Source organism: Littorina saxatilis, linkage group LG10, assembly GCF_037325665.1.
Source record: "Littorina saxatilis isolate snail1 linkage group LG10, US_GU_Lsax_2.0, whole genome shotgun sequence".
Taxonomy (NCBI): Eukaryota; Metazoa; Mollusca; class Gastropoda; order Littorinimorpha; family Littorinidae; genus Littorina; species Littorina saxatilis.
The window spans coordinates 35,529,146-35,551,825 of record NC_090254.1 but is presented as its reverse complement, the minus strand read 5'-3'; the positions used below and the strand labels follow the sequence as shown (position 1 = coordinate 35,551,825).

Sequence of the window (22,680 nt, the reverse complement as noted above, 5' to 3'; positions counted from 1 at the left end):
TCCAAATAAGGATATCCTACTACGATTATGTTCCAAATAAGGATATCCTACTACAATGGAATACATCAATGAATTTTCAAACGGCTACACTTGCTCCGTCCTTTCTGATCGGAGGGGGGTGTTTTTTTGAAAGTGTTAGTGAATGGATTAAACATTTTAGCGGTCAAATCTCAATTTCTGTCAGAAAATGTAGACGAGGACCTTTAATTTTCTTCGATTTGTTGAAGGTGGTCCATATTAGGGGACTCAGTCACACATACTTTGAGATTTTGCAATTATTTTTGTTTGCAGTAGAAACTCGGGGTCAACACTGCTAAAATGTAACAAATACGGTCTTAGCTGTCATATGTAGCAATCTTTGTGTGATAAAAGATTTGGCTGTGGACAGAAACGAGTCCGTTTTAGGCGGCAAGTTTTAGAGTGAACCCTGCCAAAAGTGAAAAAAAGAGAAAAAGCCTAACGGTTTTGAGGTTTGTGTTTCTGCAACTGTTTTGACATGTGAAAGTTATCCAGAGAGGGTGAATACAGCCAATGAAATTGTTTTGAGCGCCCTAGCGCCGTTACCTTGTCAGATATGGAGGTGGTCCATATTAGGAGCCGCTCCATATTAGGAGCCCTTCCCCTAAGTAAACACAGAGGGACTGCAAAGCTCTTGAATGGTCCAAACGCGCCAACAACAACAAACTGTGATAGATCCTATTTGTCAGATTATAGTCAAACTCCCCACCCCTACTACACCCGTCTTCCGGGTAAAGAAAGTCAAAACTGATCAGAAAACATACTTTGTACAGTAAACTCGTTTTTCATTAACACATTGCAATGCAGGCTCACAACCGCCTCACTTATCTTCCCTCGTGATGACGTAATCTCAATGACCAATCAGAACTGTTGAAAAAGAAAATTGCGGAGGAATACTGACAGATGCAGAACAGTGCGACTCTCTTTTACTTCGTTTCAGATGGAGTCGCTGATGTCTCTCTGTGGATAGACAGATTATGGGATAAGCCAAGAAACGTCATCAAAACGTGAAGCATGGTGAATATCGTGCAAATTCGCTAGTGAGATATGGTACAGGCTACGTGAAAACTGAAACGTGGCTCGTGGCTGCTGTTTCACGGCAAAACTGCGACCGATCTGGCCTGAAGATAAGATTGCCTATGTGACAGACCCTTCATTTTGGACACCTGTCACTCTTTTATTTCTCTTTGTTTTTGTTTTTTTATCAAACTGAATAGTATCCATCTTTATTTGCACAACACTGCATAAGATTTTGAAGAGAAAATAACAAGTCACAGGGTGACCCAAATAAATGCAACCCATAAGAATGCTAATAACTTTTATATTTGTATACCAAATAATTTCATATTTGGTGTAGATTAACTTCACACGATGGATGACCATTCCACAAAGCTGCCAGCTTTTAGATCAAAATTTGATGGTCTGACCGCTGTGCCCTTTTGGAAACAAAATCCGAATTCGGAGATCGACTCAACGGAACGAGGTTTGAAATTGAGCGGTAGCCAAACTAACCCAATTTACGCGGCCTTCCAGATTGTTACCCTTGGGGTTATTTGAAGGACCTAGTTTACCATAACCATGCAACCTTTGACAATCAGTGACTTGAGGGCAGCCATTACAGGCAAGATCAAGGCATTATTGATGGAGGAATGCGTTGTTGTCATTGGTGAATTTTTCTGCGCAATTACGCAAGTGTGACTTTAGAACGAAAGGGGTCATGTTCCCTATCATTTGAGTTCAGCGATTATCTTCATAGTTGTGCATGAACTTCATTTTGTTCACGAACCACTGATTCTGCGCGTTTCCTATCTTTAGGTAAAATGGTCCGACTCAACCTTTTCTCCCAGATGTGTTCCAAATTACCCTTTCGAAATTGTCAATGACACGAACGCAATCCTGTCTAGGGATTGCCCTGTACGGTACCTAAAGCTCTGTAACTGCTGTCTTCAGGTCATCGTTGATCTGGGTGGGAAGGGGATGCTTTTGTATACTCGGACATTCAAAAAATCCAAAAGGATAAAGTCTGGATGGTTTTAATCAATGAAGTATGGCTACCGCTCAATGTCAAACCTCGTCCAATGAGGGCCCCAAAGGGAGGGTATCATCACGATCACGGGAAGGGAAATTTTAGCTTTCACGATCACAGTTACCTTGATTTTTGTCAATGATCACCGCAGTCAATGATGAAAACAAATGACGATCACGATCACGAGACTTGATTTTTTTGTCATCACGGATCACGGGCAAAGTCCCATCACGATCACAGAAATGGAAATTTCAGCAATCACGGTCACAGAAAGGTCAAAAACGCCAATCACGATCACGATTTAAAACCCTTTGGGGCCCTCTCCAATGTTGACTTTGACTCCCCGATCTTTAAGGCCATCATTAACTGAGCCCGAAGTTGACTTTGCGAAGTCGTCTTTTTATCGAAAATGCAGTGCCAAACCTGACTGACTATTAGGGTTTAACGTCCTCTTAGACCAACTGGTCTATATTGGGACAGGTATTGGTTTGTTTGTTTGTTTGTTTAACGCCCAGCCGACCAAGAAGGGCCATATCAGGGCGGTGCTGCTTTGACATATAACGTGCGCCACACACAAGACAGAAGTCGCAGCACAGGCTTCATGTCTCACCCAGTCACATTATTCTGACACCGGACCAACCAGTCCTAGCACTAACCCCATAATGCCAGACGCCAGGCGGAGCAGCCACTAGATTGCCAATTTTAAAGTCTTAGGTATGACCCGGCCGGGGTTCGAACCCACGACCTCCCGATCACGGGGCGGACGCCTTACCACTAGGCCAACCATGCCGGTGTGCCAAACCTTCGTGCAGCGAGCTTCGTGAAGTAGACTTCCGCCAGGAAGCTTTCATTCAGTTCGCTTGGCTTTCTGGCGAGCAGGCGAACATTTCATCAAGATAAGTTTTGTGTGACTATTTGTTTGTCTGTTCACTTAAAAGACCGTTGGGTCGATATATTTGTGATTGTAACGTATTATTTTGTGTCAATAACAACGTTCCAACAACATACCTTTCTTGGTTTTTTAATTCTTTTTTTACACCAGGGGAGACAACTGCGCCTAGTGGGGACGCCTTACGGCAGCTACACCAGTTGTCCTTCCAGCTAGACTGTCGGAGGCAGAACAGTTGGAATTCAGAACATTGGTTTTAAAGAAGATTTTTTATTCAATCTGAACATTATACAACAATAAAAAGAACAAGTCGCATGAAGCGATATATAAACATGTATTGAAGCTGTCGGCATCAAAGTAACAGATTAACACCAAAAAAACAGTCATAGCCGAGAGTATAATTATTGAGATAGTCTCGAGTAACCACATCAAAAGACCGAGACGGGTCACGCTCGTCTTCGAACGCAGTACTTACTTAACCTATTTTCTTTCATTCTGAGCACATTTTTAGAGTAAACATGACATATGTATATATTTTTGAATTCAGGAGGAATTGAGGAATACGATTCAATCATTTTTAAATCTGTTAGTGAAAACTCGATTTTAATGACAGCTTTAATGAGCAAACTAATTAACTAATTTTTACGCTGCCAAGCTGAAATTCAATCCCATAGTGCGGACACCACAACCCTCGTCTCGATTCCCCCTCTATGTTAAAACATTTAGTCAAAACTTGACTAAATGTAACAACAATACGGGCACGAACTCAAGCGAACGCTCTGCATATGATTGCGTGCCCTAGACAGATCAAACATTGACAGTCATGACTCATGAAGTTGGACTTATTATGCTGATATACTATGTATTGTACAACGCAACTCAAATCATGACAAAGCCTGCATATAATAAGACAAAGGAAAGGGAAAGTGGGGAACAAAGAATGTTAAAAAAAATTTTAACAAAATATCCAGGAACAGAGACAGGTAAGCTTTCAGAGAGGAAAGTGTTCAGGGCATACGAAAAAGAAGAGCATGGTTCTCTCAAAAGCAGAGTATGCTAAAAAGACTATGCCGAAGGACCTCGTGGAAATGAACGTAGAGCCGGCAGAGGCGAAAGGACTTACGGCCAGACGGACCTACGAACAGCGGTTGATTTAATTTTGTATTTAGGCTGCATACCCAACAACAAAAGTACAGTAGAGAGTTTAAAAGGTTGTGTCACAGTCGTAATAAAGAAACAAGTCGCGTGAAGCAATATAAAGACATTTAGTCAAGCTGTCGGCATCAATGTAACAGATTAACACACACAAACAGATAGTCTCGACTAACCACAAACCAAAATACCGAGACGGGTCACGCTCGTGTCCACGTAGCGCGCGAACGCAGTACTTACTTAAACCTATTTTCTGTAATTCTCAGCAAATTGTTATATTAAACATGTATATATGTTTTTGAAATCAGGAGAAATTGGGGAATATGATGCAATCATTTTTCAATCTGTTAGTGAAAAATCGATTTTAATGACAACTTTAATGAGCAAACTAATCCACTAGTTTTTACGCTGCTGAGCTGAAATTCAATCCCATAGTCCGGACTTTGTCGAAGATTGCTTGACCAAAGTTTTAATCAATTTGATTGAAAAAAAGAGGCGTGACAGTGCGGCCTCAACTTTCACAAAAAGCCGGATATGACGTCATCAAAGACATTTATCGAAAAAATGATAATAACATCCGGGTTATATCATACCCAGGAACTCTCATGTAAAATTTCATGAAGATCGGTCCAGTAGTTTTCTCTGAATCGCTCTACACACATATACACACACACACACACACGCATATACATACACACATACACCACGACCCTCGTCTCGATTCCCCGTCTATGTTAAAACATTTAGTCAAAACTTGACTGACTAAATGTAAAAACACGCAATGGAGTTTTACTGTGAGCACAGTTCGCAAAAACCATTTTACTACTGAAGAAACTGCGCTTGAAGTTGAGTAAGTTTACGCATTGAAACTATGATGACGTCACAATGTGCAAGTGCATGTTTTACAATAACAAAATTCAACACATGAATTACCCTCGTTGCCTAAGAAAAATGTTGCAAATAACAACGACGGGAAACAAAAAATTAGAAGAAAAATATGTCCAATGAGTGTAATATGCGTGACATATCACACACGGATAAATCAAGCATCAGACGGTTTCGAGTCAGGCCGACATGACTAAACTTACACGATTTGATATCGCTTCACGCGACTTGTTTTTTTCTTGAGCCTGTTTGAACATTTAAATAAAAAGAAGACACCCCAGTAACCAGGTTACCGGGTAGGGCCTACTTCTCTTCTTCCGTAGAGGACTGGGTTCTTGCGAACGTCTCAAGTGAGTCCTGTTCTGAACTGACAATATTTTGGCAGATAAGGCCTAAAAAAAAAATAGGTGTGGTTACGGTAACCCGACCTACCCTATTTTTAGGGGCCGACCCTATAACTTTTTATTACAATTGTAAAAAAAAAACCCACAAAAAAACAAGAAAACGAGTGCAGAAAACGCAATGAAAGCGAAAGCGCCCGAGTCGCACACTTATTTCCCTGTCAAGTAGGTTTAATTTGTACACATTAGAAAAAAAAGTAAAAAAAAAAAAAGTGATTGCCTACCTTCCTACCCTATTTTTTTGGGCTATGTTACCGTAACCACACCTATTTTTTTGTGGCCTAAACGGCCTTCGTCAGGATGGTAAGAAAGTAGCATGTTTGAATTCCGTTTTGCTGAGTAATCTTTCTTCAATATTATTAAAGTTGGGTAATCTTGAACTTTAGCGTGTTAAATTCATAGCTCAGTATCCAGTGACATTCCTGACTTATTTTTAATACAAGTCCAGGTAAGCAAGCCAAAGAACATTTGTCGTGAAATTAATTGACGGATTGAGCTCCAAACTTAAGCATAATTAATTAATTTGGTTGTTCAATCGACGAAAATGCACCGAAAATGGCGTACGTTGTCAACCATGGGACATCATTTACACGAAAGAGTTGTCTCCCTTTGCCCGCTCATACGGATAATTCCTTCTTTGACCCATGTAAACGAAATGCATTCGTACAGTTCATCGGAGTTCATTCCGTAACTTCAAAGGGATCTTCTTCTTCTTCTTCTTGTCGTTCGCTGTTAGATCGTCAGTCCGGACTGCAGGGGGAAACGTGCTGTCCTCTCCAAGTCCTCTCTGGGGCCGTAGGCCCTATAGCTTCTTCAAGTTTGTAGCGATCTAAAATGACAGGGGCGGATCAGTTGCTTTGTAAGGGGAGGGGGGGGGGGCACTTTGAATCGAAAGTGAATGTGATGGGCGCGAAGCGCCCGAATTTGCTAGGGGGGTCCGGGGGCATGCACCCCGGAAAAACATTTTGCCCAAAGAAGCAAAATGGTGCCATCTGGTGCCATTTGAACTTAGAAATGGTCATAGAATCAGCATAGAAAAATCTTTTTTTTTTTTTTTCGGGGGGGGGGGGGGGGCACGTGCCCCCTGTGCCCCCCCCCCCCCGGCCCCCTCGTCCGCCCCTGAATGACTTGTTATGATTACAAGTGCAGGTTCTACAAATTTTGCCTCTGAATTATGAGCTATGAATTTAACACGCTAAAGTTCAAGATTACCTAAAGTTATATACAAATTCAAGAACTTTTAATGGCGGCACGGTTTTTCCCGTCGGCACTGAGTTGCGACAAAAATCAAAACTACTCCTTTGGCCTGTTTTAGATTTCTCTGTCACTGATACCTCGATCATTTGGGCCGTGCCTGGTAAACGAGAGTCGTTTTGACAATGAGAAAATGTACAATTATAAATCCCACTCTCTTTCCAACAAGAAGTTTTGTATTTTTTAATTTCTTGGGCCTGTGTAGATTCCTTATTGCTGAGTTATCTTCCTTGCTCTTTGTAAACGAGTGCCATTTTGACCAATGAAAAATTCACAATTCATTCAGCGAGGGTCCTTCAAAACTTCCTTGGCCTACTTCCGATTTGATTTCGAAAATGTCCTCACGATTCAAATTGAAGCACGTTCTCTTTGTTTTCTTGTTTCTACAAAACATTAATGGCGGCGTTGGAATGTTTGAATGGCTCTTTGGGTCGGAAAAGACAAAAGCAAGTGAAAATGGCGACTCCGAAGAACCAATCACGCGTTTTGAAGTACTTTCAGCAGACGAGAAATTTTTGGACTTTGCAACAACACTGGCAGATTTATCACCGCTTGACGCGTGCTACCACGTTGTGAGTATAAAATGTGTCAAAGGAAGTACTGCAGTCAGACGTAGACAAGAAACAACATTGAAGAAAGTGCACAACAACAACAAAGAGTGACTGGCACAGTAGCAGTTGGTTTCATGTTACTTAGTAGTTTTGTTTACTTGACTTGACTTGATCAGTGGTCCGTTCATCACCGTTCCAAAGTTGATGGAAATTAATACACAAAAAGGTGGTAATGCGCGGTGGTGTAACCCAAACAAAGTTACATGATGTTTATAAACACACAAAACAAAGACAACAAACTGGACTTATATATGTGCACATCCTAGATACTGGGTCACAACTATGGGACATGGACACCAGGAAAAAAAGTAGGACTGAATTGAGTGAAATACTCTTTTTTAAGTGCAAAAGACATGCCTGTATCTTTTTCTGTCAAAGAGAGGACCTTTCATATCGGGGTTTCTTTAGAAATGACAATTAGACACATGCAGTACGCTCTATGTCGTGGGTTACATGGTTTCCACTTTAGGCTTCAATATCCCACAGGAAAGAACTTTAGCTCAGTTATTGCATGTGGCATGTGGACAACATTGATAAATAAATATGCAAACATGAAAGTTTGAAATTACAAGTTTCCATAAGTTAACTAGATCGAAGTAGAAAGTGGAAACCGTAACCCACGCAATTTCCAGGTGCAAAAGTTTTTCTTGTAGGTCAAATGTAGCAACTAGCCTTTTGGGCACCCTTTTGGGTTTTAATACATGATAGAAAGATTTAAGTGAGCAAAAAGTTTTCGATCTGTGCTCACTGGGTTTATGTGTATAGAGATAATACTGTCGTGAGTTACATGGAAACCATAGTTTGTAATGTCTTTTATTTCCAAAGAAAAGAACTAAAACTTGATTATTGCAATTTGCATGTGGACAACATTGATAAATAAATATGCAAACATGAAAGTTTGAAATTACAAGTTTCCATAAGTTAACTAGATCGAAGTAGAAAGTGGAAACCGTAACCCACGCAATGTCCAGACGCAAAAGTTTTTTTTGTAGGTCAAATGTAGCAACTAGCGTTTTGGGCACCCTTTTGGGTTTTAATACATGATAGAAAGATTTAAGTGAGCAAAAAGTTTTCGATCTGTGCTCACTGGGTTTATGTGTATAGAGATAATACTGTCGTGAGTTTCATGGAAACCATAGTTCGTAATGTCTTTTATTTCCAAAGAAAAGAACTAAAACTTGATTATTGCATGTGGACTACATAGATAAATAACTATGCATACATGAAAGTTTGAAATTTTCAAGTTTCCATAAGCGACAATCCTAAATGAGAGAATTAATCGATTGTCGATCGTGCGTTGCAGAAGAATCGAAAATTTCATAATGGCGCCGATCATGAGAACACATGTGCTGCTCAAACTTTGCACCAGATCAAGCTTTAATCAGCAAAATATCGCAAAATTCGTCGATGAATATATGCTACAATTGTCAAAAAAGATTTTACAGGTCTCAAACAGTGAAGATACAGCGTGGTCTGTCGTGAGTTACGTCTCAAAAACCGGAAACGAATACGATTGGGTGGATAAATTCTCATTGTCTATTCACATGACCGGGTCAAACGTCATGAATGGAACTTTCGACGGTGTTCCCGCGATCTCACAACGCGTGTGTGATAGGCAATGCGGGATTTGTCGTCTGCTGTGGCCATGCTTTCGTGGGTTACAGATGGAAACGAAACAAGGGTGGGGTACATTCAAGCGCGGTTATAAGCTGAAATAAATTTGTTTCCTACCGTAGTGCTGTGTTTTGAAAACCTAAATGTTGTTGAAATAAATAAATAATGACTTTGAATAACTTTGAGGTTTCCTTTGTTCAGCAGATCGCATTTTTTGATGAAGTTGAAACCGGAAACGACGGTAACCCACGATTACGTGTTTTCTTTGCCGATCAAACTCCCAGAAGAAGAAAAATAGATGTAATTCTTGAGTGTGTATGTCGAGAATAATCCTTCAGCTGACCCATAAACATCACAATAAAATTCACAGAGCTTTATTCTCCATTATGTACAGCTGCAACACAGACTGGTGTATTTTTGTCCCAGTTTTAGGTGCTGTTTTGGGGGCATTTTGGCTAAAAATTAAATCGTTTAAAACCCACAGCAATGTTTGGAAACCCAAACTTGGTTGTTACAGTAAGTCAAATCCATCCCCTTTGACATCAAAGCATCCCCTTTGTCATCCATTGCTCAGAGATATTGTGACAGTCATTCAAAGTTGACAACCCATAGTATTTCCCAGTATCTAGGACGTGCACATATATATGCTGCTCCTGTTATCAGTGACACCAAAAGTTACACTAATTAAGTAATTAGGTGTTATTTTAATTATCACTGAGACGTGTTTGCCTTTTCAGGTGATTTACCAGCTGAAGAAGAAGTGCAGTGACATGACAGAGGAAGAGCTGGGAAAACTCTCCGTGCAGCTCTTGAATTGTCAGTCTGAGGTTGAGAAGCGAGCAATCTTCCCCTGTTCATCAGCAATGGTAATTGCACTAAAGAGAAAAGAAAGTCTTTTGTTATGCTATTGAACCATTTCTGGCTTTTTTTTCCAAATTATTATTTTCTAAAAAAAAAAAATTTTTTTTTGTTGTTTTAATTTTTTGTAGTCATGTATCACTATTGACACGATTAGTGAGCTTAGTAAGGCACTAGGCCAGACATGCGCATTGTAACAAGGGCATACGTCACGGGACATGCGCACTGCACGTTACTCCCCACCATGCTGGAGAATATCTAGGTCGATGTACCATACATGTGCTTGCCAATACAGAGAAACGAATAAAGCTTGGAACACACTGACAGGAGTTGCCTCCGTGTATGTGCTGAACTGAAAGACGTTACAACTATCAAGGTCTGTAGTTCCTTAGTTATTTAAATATTCCATAAACATACCATTCAGGTGTTTTTACATTTAGTCAAGTTTTGACTAAATGTTTTAACATAGAGGGGGGAATCGAGACGAGGGTCGTGGTGTATGTGTGTGTGTCTGTCTCTGTGTGTGTGTAGAGCGATTCAGAGTAAACTACTGGGCCGTTTTTTTATGAAATTTGACATGAGAGTTCCTGGGTATGATATCCCCGGACGTTTTTTTCATTTTTTCGATAAATACCTTTGATGACGTCATATCCGGCTTTTTGTAAAAGTTGAGGCGGCACTGTCACACCCTCATTTTTCAATCAAATTGATTGAAATTTTGGCAAAGCAATCTTCGACGAAGCCCGGGGTTTGGTATTGCATTTCAGCTTGGTGGCTTAAAAACTAATGAGTGAGTTTGGTCATTAAAAATCGGAAACTTGTAATTAAAATTATTTTTTTATTAAACGATCCAAAAACAATTTCATCTTATTCTTCGTCATTTTCTGATTCCCAAAACATATACATATGTTATATTTGGATTAAAAACAAGCTCTGAAAATTAAAAATATAAAAATTATAATCAAAATTAAATTTCCGAAATCGTTTTAAAAACTATTTCATCTTATTCCTTGTCGGTTCCTGATTCCAAAAACATATAGATGTGATATGTTTGGATTAAAAACACGCTCAGAAAGTTAAAAAGAATAGAGATAAAGAAAAGCGTGCTATCCTTCTCAGCGCAACTACTACCCCGCTCTTCTTGTCAATTTCACTGCCTGTGCATCGAGCGGTGGACTGACGATGCTACGAGTATACGCTCTTGCTGTAAAAATGCAGTGAGTTCAGCTTCATTCTGTTAGTTCGACAGCTTGACTAAATGTTATAATTTCGCCTTACGCGACTTGTTTTCATTCTTGTTTACCACAAGTCATTTTTGTCACATTTGCTGATTATAGTTGTGCTGTTTCTTTTCAAGACGTTAGCAGAGTGCACCAAAACCATGGATGCAGTGACCTGGAACACGTACCAGATAGTCGGCAACCGTGCGCGTGCCATGTGCTACGCTACTCAACAGCTACAGTTTCGAAAATTGGCGGAAAAGACAGTTAACCAGTTGGCAGCAGCAACATCCGTTCAGCTTCAGGCCATGCAAGAACTGAAAGTAAATTTATTAATTCTACAATGTGTCATTTTGTTGTATGTGTGTGACTGTGAGTGTTTGTGTCCGCTTACACAGCTGTATGTTTGATTTGAAAAGTGCAAATAATAATCAGGGATTAGCCTGAGAGAAAAAGTAGCCACTATATCCTGTCATCTCTGTGAGTGTGTGTGTGTGTGTGTGTGTAGTCCGATGTAAAGTGTACATTTGGTGGCGTAGTGGTACGTAATCTCATGATGCGTCCTTTGACGCACTGAAGGGAATTATGAAAGGACATTTTCAGATTTAATGCGCCAATGGCGCAGGGCGCACTAGTAAATGAAACCCTGATAATCATAGCTTTTTTGTTGTTGCAATAGGGGGGGGGGGGGGGGGGGGAGGGGATGGGATGGGCATGTATATGACTATAAGATATAAACTGAAAAAGAATACAAGTTTGAGATTCCTTCAGTTCTAAAACTCTCAGAGCTGTAGAGTTGAATTGTTTCGCTGACATCCATGCTCAGTTAGAATTTTGTTTTCTGGATGTTAGTTCAGTCAAAATATTAATATTAATACATAATTACATGGAAGAACAATTAACAAACAAACAATTATTATTTAATTTTTTACTACAACGGGGATGTGAACAAGATTTGGAATCGGGGTGTTTGAAACTGAGTTCAGTAACAGCACCAGTTTTTTGTTTGATTTGCAGTCAGGCCAAGAGGACCTTCACCAAATGGCAACAGACACAGTGCGTCGACTTTTTGAAAGTCATCAGGAGTTGTTCGTTACCCATGAGAAAATGCGTACTAGTCAGGCCCATGTGTTTACATCAGTGGCGGATAATGTCAAGCAATTACAAGAAGAGAAAGCGCTCATCGCCGCCGGCAACCAGCAACTAGCGCAGCTGGCTGAGAAAATCCGCGCAGAACTGAGTGAGTGTCACTGTCAGTCTGTGAGGCTGCATCTAATTGTTGCTCTTGTTCTTGTTTGTTGATATAATAATAATGATGATAACTATAATAATTGATAATTTTTCTACAGCGCGAGTCCCATCAATTGGCTCCAGGCGCTTTACAAATTCATTCCAAAACAAACCAACACAATATATATATATATATGCAATGCATATTATCATAAAGAGCACTTCACCTGGTTGTCTTGACTTTTCCACATTTTTGACTCACCTGAGTAATGGGTTACGAAGGCAAGGTGTGTTTACTTTTCTTGTTTTTTGTGTTTTGAAAGTGAAAGACAAGATACCTTTGTTTGTTTCTATATTCCTCGAGTTGTTGAAACTAATGGGAAACATGTAGATGTGTTTTTCATGTCGGTAACAGACGCAACGGCCAGGCTGATCTGTGTTTTGAAAGACAAGATACCTTTGTGTATGTATTCATCCACTTGTTGAAACTAATGGGAAACATGCAGATGTGTCTTTCATGTCGGTAACAGACACAACGGCTCGGCTGATCAAGTCTCAGGAGGCAGCTCAGCAGGAGAAGCACGAGGCAATCCTCAAAGACTTGAAGCTCATCCACAATCAGGCATCTGAGGCACTGGCCAGGCTAGGTGAGTGCCGGCTTGTTAGATCAACAGAGCGGTGTCAGAATAATGTGACTGGGTGAGACATGAAGCCTGTGCTGCGACTTCTGTCTTGTGTGTGGCGCACGTTATATGTCAAAGCAGCACCGTCCTGATATGGCCCTTCGTGGTCGGCTGGGCAAACAAACAAAAGATCAACAGAGGAGAAAGAGACAGCAACGCCCCAACCTCCCCCAGCTCCCCAAAATATATCAAGTGCTATGCCTATGCTGCAGCACACCCTTATAATGATTGTATGCAAGTGAATTCAAACACTTTTCACTTCCACTCTGGACACAGTTGCCTCCCTTTAACAATAACACTTTATTGTCCATTAAAGTATCACATATGAATGAAAATTTTTCTTAGGCACACCCTGCCTGTCTGTAAACAATTACAGTATAACAAACATTTCATAAGACTTATAAAGACATTCACTGATAGGACACTTACTTTCCTCTCACTTGTTTTCCTCTAGAATGGACCAGAGTGTTGTATGATTGTTGTGTCCACTGTTCAGATGCCAGCAGTGAGCGGCTGCTGTCCCATCACGACACACTGCAGAGGCGGCAGGAAGAGGTGTTCGACAATCTTCAGAAGATTAACACCACCGTCCTGGCTGTCATGACAACCGTCCTCGATCTGCAGACCCAGATGGAACAACGCATCTCCTGGGTGACGCAGATTTTGGGAGGTGCAGGTATGTCGTTTCTACGGCGTCCTTACTGTTAGCCTCTTATAACTTTATAAGGTGGAAATTTGACTTTCAAGACCTTCAAACGTCTGGGAAAACTGGGTCTTGAAAAGGACGGAGTCTTAAAAGGAGAGTACCTTTACAGAGGTTTTGAACAGAAAGTCAGAAAACAAGGTCTTAAAAAGGAGGGAGTCTTAAATTTGGGGGTCTTATAAAGGGGGGTTCCACTGTATAAATCAAATAAACCATGCTCGTATATATATATATATCAAATAATGGCATAGTCCTGAATCAGCCCGGTGGCAGTGACATCACATACTGAAAGAAGAGCGGCCGTTTGAGATTTACTCAGTGGGACCGTGAACCTCACAGTCACACAGGGCTAAATCGGGTTATTGCCCAAATAATGACTCCCTTCTCCAACAAGTGACTAAACTGTAGGTTGTGTGTGTGCTATGTGTGGCTAGATAACAAGTGACTAAACTGTAGGTTGTGTGTGTGCTATGTGTGGCTAGATAACAAGTGACTAAACTGTATGTTGTGTGTGTGTGCTATGTGTGGCAAGATGACAAGTGACTAAACTGTAGGTTGTGTGTGTGCTATGTATGGCCAGATGACAAGTGACTAAACTGTATGTTGTGTGTGTGCTCTGTGTGGCTAGATGACAAGTGACTAAACTGAATGTTATGTGTGTGTTCTGTGTGGCTAGATGACACGTGACTAAACTGTATGTTGTGTGTGTGCTCTGTGTGGCTAGATGACAAGTGACTAAACTGTATGTTGTGTGTGTGCTATGTATGGCTAGATGACAAGTGACTAAACTGTATGTTGTGTGTGTGTTCTGTGTGGCTAGATGACAAGTGACTAAACTGAATGTTGTGTGTGTGTTCTGTGTGGCTAGATGACAAGTGACTAAACGGTATGTTGTGTGTGTGCTCTGTGTGGCTAGATGACAAGTGACTAAACTGTAGGTTGGGTGTGTGCTCTGTGTGGCTAGATGACAAGTGACTAAACTGTAGGTTGGGTGTGTGCTCTGTGTGGCTAGATGACAAGTGACTAAACTGTATGTTGTGTGTGTGGGCTCTGTGTGGCTAGATGACAAATGACTAAACTGTAGGTTGTGTGTGTGCTCTGTTTGGCTAGATGACAAGTGACGAAACTGTAGGTTGTGTGTGTGCTGTGTATGGCTGGATGACAAGTGACGAAACTGTATGTTGTTTGTGTGCTGTGTATGGCTGGATGACAAGTGACTAAACTGTATGTTGTGTGTGTGCTCTGTGTGGCTAGATGACAAGTGACTAAACTGTATGTTGTGTGTGTGCTCTGTGTGGCTAGATGACAAGTGACTAAACTGAATGTTGTGTGTGTGCTTTGTATGGCTAGATGACAAGCTTGAAGTCCTGCAGTGCTGCGTGTTACACCTGGCCTACTTTCTCCTGGTGGTGGTGGTGGCCGCATTCCTGCACACACCTGTGATGACGCGCGTCATTATGATGGTGGTCGTCGTGTCAAACATGGCGGGGCAGTTGACACATCACAGCAGTCTGGATTTTGCCGGGCTTACTGTCTTTATAACCACCATTATTCTAGGTGAGAAATTGACGTCGTGATGGAATTTTGCTGTAATTCACTTTTGACAGCTTTTAAGCAGAAGGCCAAAACTGTTTATTTTTATTGTGAAATAGTGTTTATATTTGTACCTGGTATAGATAGAAAGATAAAAGAATGTTAAAACATGTATTGTCCAACGTATTTTTGAGAATATTTTCATGGAGAATGATTTACTTAGTCCAAAGCACAAAAACATCAAAATCGCCTAGAATCGAGTAATGCCAACATTCTAGGACGACGACAAAATGTCGTGAGAACAATATTCATCTCTCCTTCTCTTTGTTTATAACTACAGATGGCAATAGATAATAATAATAAGGATCACTGTGCCGCATTTCCTGCAATAATTCTATGCGCCTTGCAAAACCAAAGTCTCAAAAGAGAAGGCTATAGATTTAACAGTCTTGTTTAATTTGTTTTCTGACTTAGACATAATGATTACTCTATGTTGTGTAATCATGAAGTTGGTTAATCAATCGCCTACAAGTATGGACGGAGGTGTTCTCCTCCTACAATGTATTTTCTGTTTAGGCCTAAAAAAAAAAAGGTGTGGTTACGGTAACCCGACCTACCCTATTTTTAGGGGCCGACCCTATAACTTTTTATTACATTTGTCAACAAAAAAAACAAAAAAAAACGAGTGCAGAAAACGCAATGAAAGCGAAAGCGCTCGAGTCGCACACTTATTTCCCTGTCAAGTAGGTTTAATTTGTACACATTAGAAAAAAAAGTTTTAAAAAAAAAAGTGATTGCATACCTTCCTACCCTATTTTTTGTTGCTATATTACCTTAACCACACCTATTTTTTTTTTTTTGTGCCTTATTTTTACCATTGCAGAGTAATTACCCTTACATAGGGCATAGCGCTGGTCTTTGTGAAGTGTCATGAAGATTTGTCTTTATTTGAAATCCAAAAACAGATAGACTGCTAACGTTCTAAACTTCAGAATAAGAAAACCAAGAATTGTAGGTTAATGGAACGTTTAATTATTGACAAAATTATTACCTTGCCTTCATGTTGCATGCGAAATACACAGTACACTGACTATTTTGAGATAAGTTCATTATTTGTACCAGAAATATTTGTCTGTCTGTCTACTTAAATGACCACTGGGTCGACGTACTGTAAATGTAACGTTTTGTTTTGTCAATAATTACACTTTCCATTAACCTACAATTCTTTATTTTTATTTTTTATCCTGTCTTTATTTGATTTCAGGACAGTGGTTGCTGAAGAAGATGAGTAGCATCGCACGAAGCAGAAGCTGTGGAGGGGGTGGGGGTGGGGTAGCAGGTCGCCTGGCAGGACTGACATTTTCTGCAGGTAGTGATGATTCTTCTGCGTTGTCACCAGCTGAGGTTAGACAACTGACGGCATTGCTGCAGCGTTTGAGTCACACAGGTAAAGAGATGGAGATTGAGGGGATGAGCTAGATGTTTCTGTTGGTGGATGTGCTAGATGTTTCTGTTGGTGATTATGGTTATTGGTATCAATAGCACCATTCTCTGGCTGGCTACCTCTCTATCTGTCTCTCTGTCTATGTCTCTCTCGCTCCCTCCATCATACATATTCTCTCTCTCTCAGTCTGTCTGTCTCTGTCTCTCTCTCTCTCTCTCTCTAATTCTATAAAATAAGGAAAGGCATTCACCTCCTTACTTGACCTTAGCATTGGGACAAACTTACTGTGTGTGTGTTTACACGCGTCTGTGAGTGTCTGTGTGTCTGCGCGTGTGTATGTGTCACTGTTTGTATCACTGTGTGTGTGTCACTGTGTGTTTGTCTGCTTCTGCATGTGTGTGTCTGTGTCTGGGTACGTCTGTCTGCTTCTGTGTGTGTTTGTCTACGTCTGTGTGTTTGTCTCTGACCTTGTAAGGGGCATCAAAAGCAATAATGGTTATGGTGTGAATTCATTTCAGTTCAAGAAACATTGGGAGCAGAGACTGTGGCGAACGGCAGCGTCCCACGATCACAGACTGCTGTTCCACCCGCACCCTCCCCACAACGACATCCCTGCGAGCCGACACGTTCAGCGACTTTTCCAACACCTGGTCCTTCTGGAGATGCAGCTCAGGTACAGTGATAGCTAAACGTTCGTGATTATGTATAAAACAAACAATGAAAACTGATCCCCGTTTCTCAGCCCCGAGATATGAGAGAAATTCAAGTTTTACGCCCTCACTGCAAAGCCATTAGGGGCATGTTCCGGGTTTTACCCCGACTTTAGATGAGATACACAACAAGTTTATGCGTGTTTAGGTTGTATCAGCCATCTACACTTATGGCAGAATGACCGAGGTCTTTTTTGTGCCACTGTGGTGTCACGGGGGTGGGACATGGATACCGTCTCTGGGTCTGCACATAAAGTTGACCCGTGTCCGGCCCAGCCCGGATTCAAACCAGCGACCCTAGGATCACAAGTCCAGTCCTCTACCACCTGAGCTATCCGGGCCCCGAGAGATGGCGAGTAAAGCTAGGAAGAAGTGTTTTTTGGGGGACTGCTTGCTGCAAAGAAGGCTAGGAGTTGGTGAGACTAGGCGAGCATCCCTCTAGGGTGTGCACACTGTGCATGAAAACATGGTGGCACACTGTGCAAGAAAACATGGTGGGTGCATAGCGGCAAGTCCCATTGGCTGTTTACCAACGACTGCACACAACTCTTCCTGTATCAACCAATGGAATTTTAATTTTTGCCTTGCTAGCACAAAATCGTTTTATAAACACCCTAGTGTTCCTTCTAAGTAGGCGGCTAGCTGTAAGCATTTCTTGCCTGTACAAAACAGGCTCCTTGACTCAACTTTACATTTGGATTGACAGGCACTAATAACTGAATGTTTTAACCTGAAGGTCTTCATCGTGACTAAGATCATCATGAAGACCATCAGGCCAAAGCCTTCAGTGTTATTTTGTGTTTTTCAAGCCTGTTAAGGCAAGTCCAGTTTTCCTTGTTTCTGTTCTAGTAGCCGGTTGTCATATTTTCATTAGGTATGTAAAGTTGCGTCTCAAGGCTGAATTCAAGGCAATTTTGTAAGTGTTCATGCTTTATTCACAGGAATTTAAAACTTTTAAATTTCCCTTGATTGGTATTGGTTGCTCATAAACTGTTACATTACAGAGGTTTCAGATCTTCCCCCCACCCTTTAGCACATGATAATCACAGAAATTGTTTTGATTCTTAACATTACCAGTCAGGTGGGTTTATCATAACTCAGAAACCGGCACGGTTGGCCTAGTGGTAAGGCGTCCGCCCCGTGATCGGGAGGTCGTGGGTTCAAACCCCGGCCGGGTCATACCTAAGACTTTAAAATTGGCAATCTAGTGGCTGCTCCGCCTGGCGTCTGGCTTTATGGGGTTAGTGCTAGGACTGGTTGGTCCGGTGTCAGAATAATGTGACTGGGTGAGACATGAAGCCTGTGCTGCGACTTCTGTCTTGTGTGTGGCGCACGTTATATGTCAAAGCAGCACTGCCCTGATATGGCCCTTCGTGGTCGGCTGGGCGTTAAGCAAACAAACAAACAAACAAAATAACTCAGAAATATTGTGTTCTTCAGTACATGTACTAACTAGTTTAACGTTTGTTGGTGAAAATAAAGTGTTACTTAGGAAAATCCAATCTTGTCCATTTTTTCTACTGTCTTCAGTCAAGAAGTCACAAAGTAAATCATTACTAATCTATGGACCGAACGAGAAGAAGATTACTGCTGTACTTTGCAAATACAGAAATCAACTTTTTATTTTTCTTGCAGCATTTTGCGGCGATGTTCCGTACTGTTGTGGATGAGGGGGGAGCATCAAACCGTTCTTCTCGAGCTTCAACACCTGCTTCAAGGATGTCAAGGTATGTTTAAATGTTTTTACTTCTCTGTGTTTTAAGTGAATGGGGGTGAAAGTGAAAAAGAAAATAGTGAATAGGACTGGGGAAGATGGGCAAGGGGTTGTGAGGTGCAGGCTATTTTTCGAAGTCTTTCCACTTACACCTTGGAATGCCTCCCCTTTTTTGTCTTTTTTAGCATTTTATGTAAGAACTCTCATGTATTCCATTACCTTCGAGGGGCCGGTTTAATAAGCTGCTCCTATGATTAGGTTAGGAAGAGGTCCTGGGCGGGGATGTAGCTCAGTCGATAGCGCGCTGGATTTGTATCCAGTTGGCCGCTGTCAGCGTGAGTTCGTCCCCACGTTCGGCGAGAGATTTATTTCTCAGAGTCAACTTTGTGTGCAGACTCTCCTCGGTGTCCGAACACCCCCGTGTGTACACGCAAGCACAAGACCAAGTGCGCACGAAAAAGATCCTGTAATCCATGTCAGAGTTCGGTGGGTTATAGAAACACGAAAATACCCAGCATGCTTCCTCCGAAAACGGCGTATGCTGCCTTAATGGCGGGGTAAAAACGGTCATACACGTAAAATTCCACTCGTGCAAAAAACACGAGTGTACGTGGGAGTTTCAGCCCACGAACGCAGAAGAAGAAGGAACCCATACAATTTCGCCGTATTTTGTACGCATGATTGCCTAGAATATGATAAATACCTTGGGGGGGGGGGGGGGGGGGGGGGAATACGACGATAAAAAAAACCCGACTACTTATCTAAAAAAGAACAAAGTCCAGGAAGAGTAGGACAAAGTCGAATATTGCTGTATTCCTGTCCCCAGACTTTGTTCTTTTTTAGTATAACATTATTTGCTGTCCGTCTTCTTCTTTACTGAGTTTTCTTCTTTCTCTTTCTGTCATCTCTCCTTTTTAAGTACTTTAGCCTATGAAGACATCTGTCCAAACCGGTCCTTATTCCAGTTTTTATTATTCGGGTTTTGGGCGAGTACATTTTCATTGTTACCCCCCGCGGGTTAGGGGGAAGAATATACCCGATGCTCCCCAGCATGTCGTAAGAGGCGCCTAACGGATTCTGTTTCTCCTTTTACCCTTGTTAAGTGTTTCTTGTATAGAATATAGTCAATGTTTGTAAAGAGTTTAGTCAAGCAGAATGTAAGAAATGTTAAGTCCTTTGTACTGGAAACTTGCATTCTCCCAGTAAGGTAATATATTGTACTACGTTGCAAGCCCCTGGAGCAAATTTTTGATTAGTGCTTTTGTGAACAAGAAACAATTGACAAGTGGCTCTATCCCCTCTCCCCCCTTTCCCCGCCGCGATATAACCTTCGTGGTTGAAAACGGCGTTAAACACCAAATAAAGAAAGATTGTTATCTTGTTCATGTTCTTCTCACCTGCAGCCTCTTGTTCCTATTCATGTCCAGAAATCATTTCTTCTCTTTTTTGTTTTCATAATACTAGTCAGAAAAAAGACTCTTGATTGTGAACTCATGTCCAGAAGTCATTTCTTCACTTTGTTGTTTTCAGAAGCTCCACACCCTCAGTGTCATCGCGATGTTTGGGTCACACGTTAGCCGGTGGTCAGTGTCGTCTGTCAGCAACCCCAGGGTCAGACTACTGTCGACTTCATGTTCCAGCCGCTGAATAATCTCCCCTTAGAGTTCATACTATCATAGCCGTCTTGGATTGGATTGGATTGGATAAGATTTACAGTCCAGTGAGGTTACCCTCATGGAAATTCGGGCTGCTTTCTCCCCGGGGAAAGCGAGCTGCCATACATACGGCGCTACCCATATTTTTTTTTCCTGCATGCGTGTATTCATGTTTCCTGAGACTTAATGCCGTGTGAGATGGAATTTTTTTTACTTTATTCCAAGTCCCACGGGTATTTGATGGACATTTTTATCTATGCCTATACAATTTTGCCAGGAAAGACCCTTTTGTCAATCGTGGGATCTTTAACGTGCACACCCCAATAAAGTTAGGGGAATATTTATGTTGGTTTGTTAAAAGCAGAGCAAAAAGAAGAAAAAACATCAGTCATGGATCTCTCAGTCGCTTTTGGTTTATCAACTTATCAAGGCAGCATAATTATTCATATCTGTGTATTCCGAAAGAAATCAAAGTGATGTTTATGCAACGAATCTTCCTGTTCTGTGTAAGAAAAGGTTTATGTTTTTTTTTAAGATTGTTAACATGTCTCAGGAAAGATTTATGGAGTTTTTTATAATTACTTTGGATAAACCAATGTTTTTGGACGAGTAGAGAACTTTTCCTTTTTTGTGGTTGTGCGACTCTTCATTGTATGTGTGTGTGTCTCTCTTTGGCCTTCTCTCTCTCTCTCTCTCTCTCTCTCTCTCTCTCTCTCTCTCTCTCTCTCTCTCTCTCTCTCTCTCTCTCTCTCTCTCTCTCAAAAGTGTGCAGTCATATTGTCGAAACAATGATCTGACAAAAATTGGAAGAAAAGGATGCGAGTATCTGTCAGTCAAGAGACCAGAATGAAACATGCATTTACCTGCCACTTGTGAATGTGTTAGCATGTGAATTGCTTGCTTTATAATTTGTTAAGAAGTCTCAAGCATGATATGTGGGCGAGTCATTTGGGATCTGGTGCTGCTTATGAACATTAAATGAAAGCAATGTATCATTGATGTTTTAGAGATGTGTATTACTGACATTTCAAGGCAAGAATGTTAGGTTGTTGTTTGAAGACATTGTTTTGAGTGTGCAAGTACAGCTTATTACTGTTTTCATTGTGCCACTGCTTACTTTTAATATTATTGCATTGTACAGGGTGGGCCATAAAAAGTGTCCACATTTAATTTGTTAATATTTTTCCTGTAAAGTGATATTTTCTTTTCTGTTTCAGATAGAATTTGAGACAAGCATCTTAGAATTCTTTGCGGCCTGAATGGATCGCATTCCAGTACAGGAAAGGACCAAAATCGTTGAACTTTACTTTGCTACCAATTCTGTGGTTCTCGCCCAGCGCGCTTTTTGGAGAGAGTTCCCTGGCACACACTGTCCATGTGCGAGAACTGTGAAGCGCCTCGTGGATAAATTCAGGGTTATGTCCTTTATTGTTATCTGCGAGACTACCAGTGTTCCTGAATTTATCCACGAGGCGCTTCACAGTTCTCGCACATGGACAGTGTGTGCCAGGGAACTCTCTCCGAAAAGCGCGCTGGGCGAGAACCACAGAATTGGTAGCAAAGTAAAGTTCAACGATTTTGGTCCTTTCCTGTACTGGAATGCGATCCATTCAGGCCGCAAAGAATTCTAAGATGCTTGTCTCAAATTCTATCTGAAACAGAAAAGAAAATATCACTTTACAGGAAAAATATTAACAAATTAAATGTGGACACTTTTTATGGCCCACCCTGTATATAATAATATCTCTAGTTTGAGTATGCAAGTACTGAACAGTGTACTGCTTCACATCATTTTGCTCGTGTTTACACCTGTTTTAAAATGACTCTGAATTGCTGCGTCAACAAACAAACACAAAACAAGAATTGTAGATTATTGGAAGGTTTAATTATTGACAAAACAAAACGTTACATTTACAGTACGTCGACGTAGACAGACAGACAAACACTTATGATACAAGTAATGAACTTATTTCAAAATCGTTGATGAAACTCGCTTGCAAAGTGACGGCAGGTAACCCTCTGTAAATGTAACGTTTTATTTTGTGAATAATTAGACGTTCCAATAATCTACAATTCTGGT

General features: G+C 41.0%; 1 protein-coding gene and 1 long non-coding RNA gene across 2 annotated transcripts in view; one reads left to right on the top strand and one right to left on the bottom strand.

Moving 5' to 3' along the window:
* The window catches only part of LOC138978690 (uncharacterized), a 422,724-nt gene extending 403,991 nt beyond the window's left edge, over nucleotides 1-18,733 (bottom strand). The window contains exon 1 of the long non-coding RNA XR_011459765.1: nucleotides 18,337-18,733. This is a non-coding gene — a long non-coding RNA (uncharacterized lncRNA). The remainder of the gene's footprint in view (nucleotides 1-18,336) is intronic.
* LOC138978688 (protein brambleberry-like) lies at nucleotides 6,916-21,595 on the top strand. The gene is made up of 11 exons (XM_070351481.1): nucleotides 6,916-7,197; nucleotides 9,588-9,716; nucleotides 11,066-11,251; nucleotides 11,946-12,168; nucleotides 12,689-12,805; nucleotides 13,338-13,517; nucleotides 14,895-15,101; nucleotides 16,342-16,524; nucleotides 17,040-17,194; nucleotides 18,867-18,958; nucleotides 20,476-21,595. Exons 1-11 carry the CDS (start codon nucleotides 6,961-6,963, stop codon nucleotides 20,594-20,596), a joined length of 1,830 nt encoding a protein of 609 aa, XP_070207582.1. The 5' UTR covers nucleotides 6,916-6,960; the 3' UTR covers nucleotides 20,597-21,595.
* The last annotated feature ends 1,085 nt before the right edge of the window (nucleotides 21,596-22,680 follow it).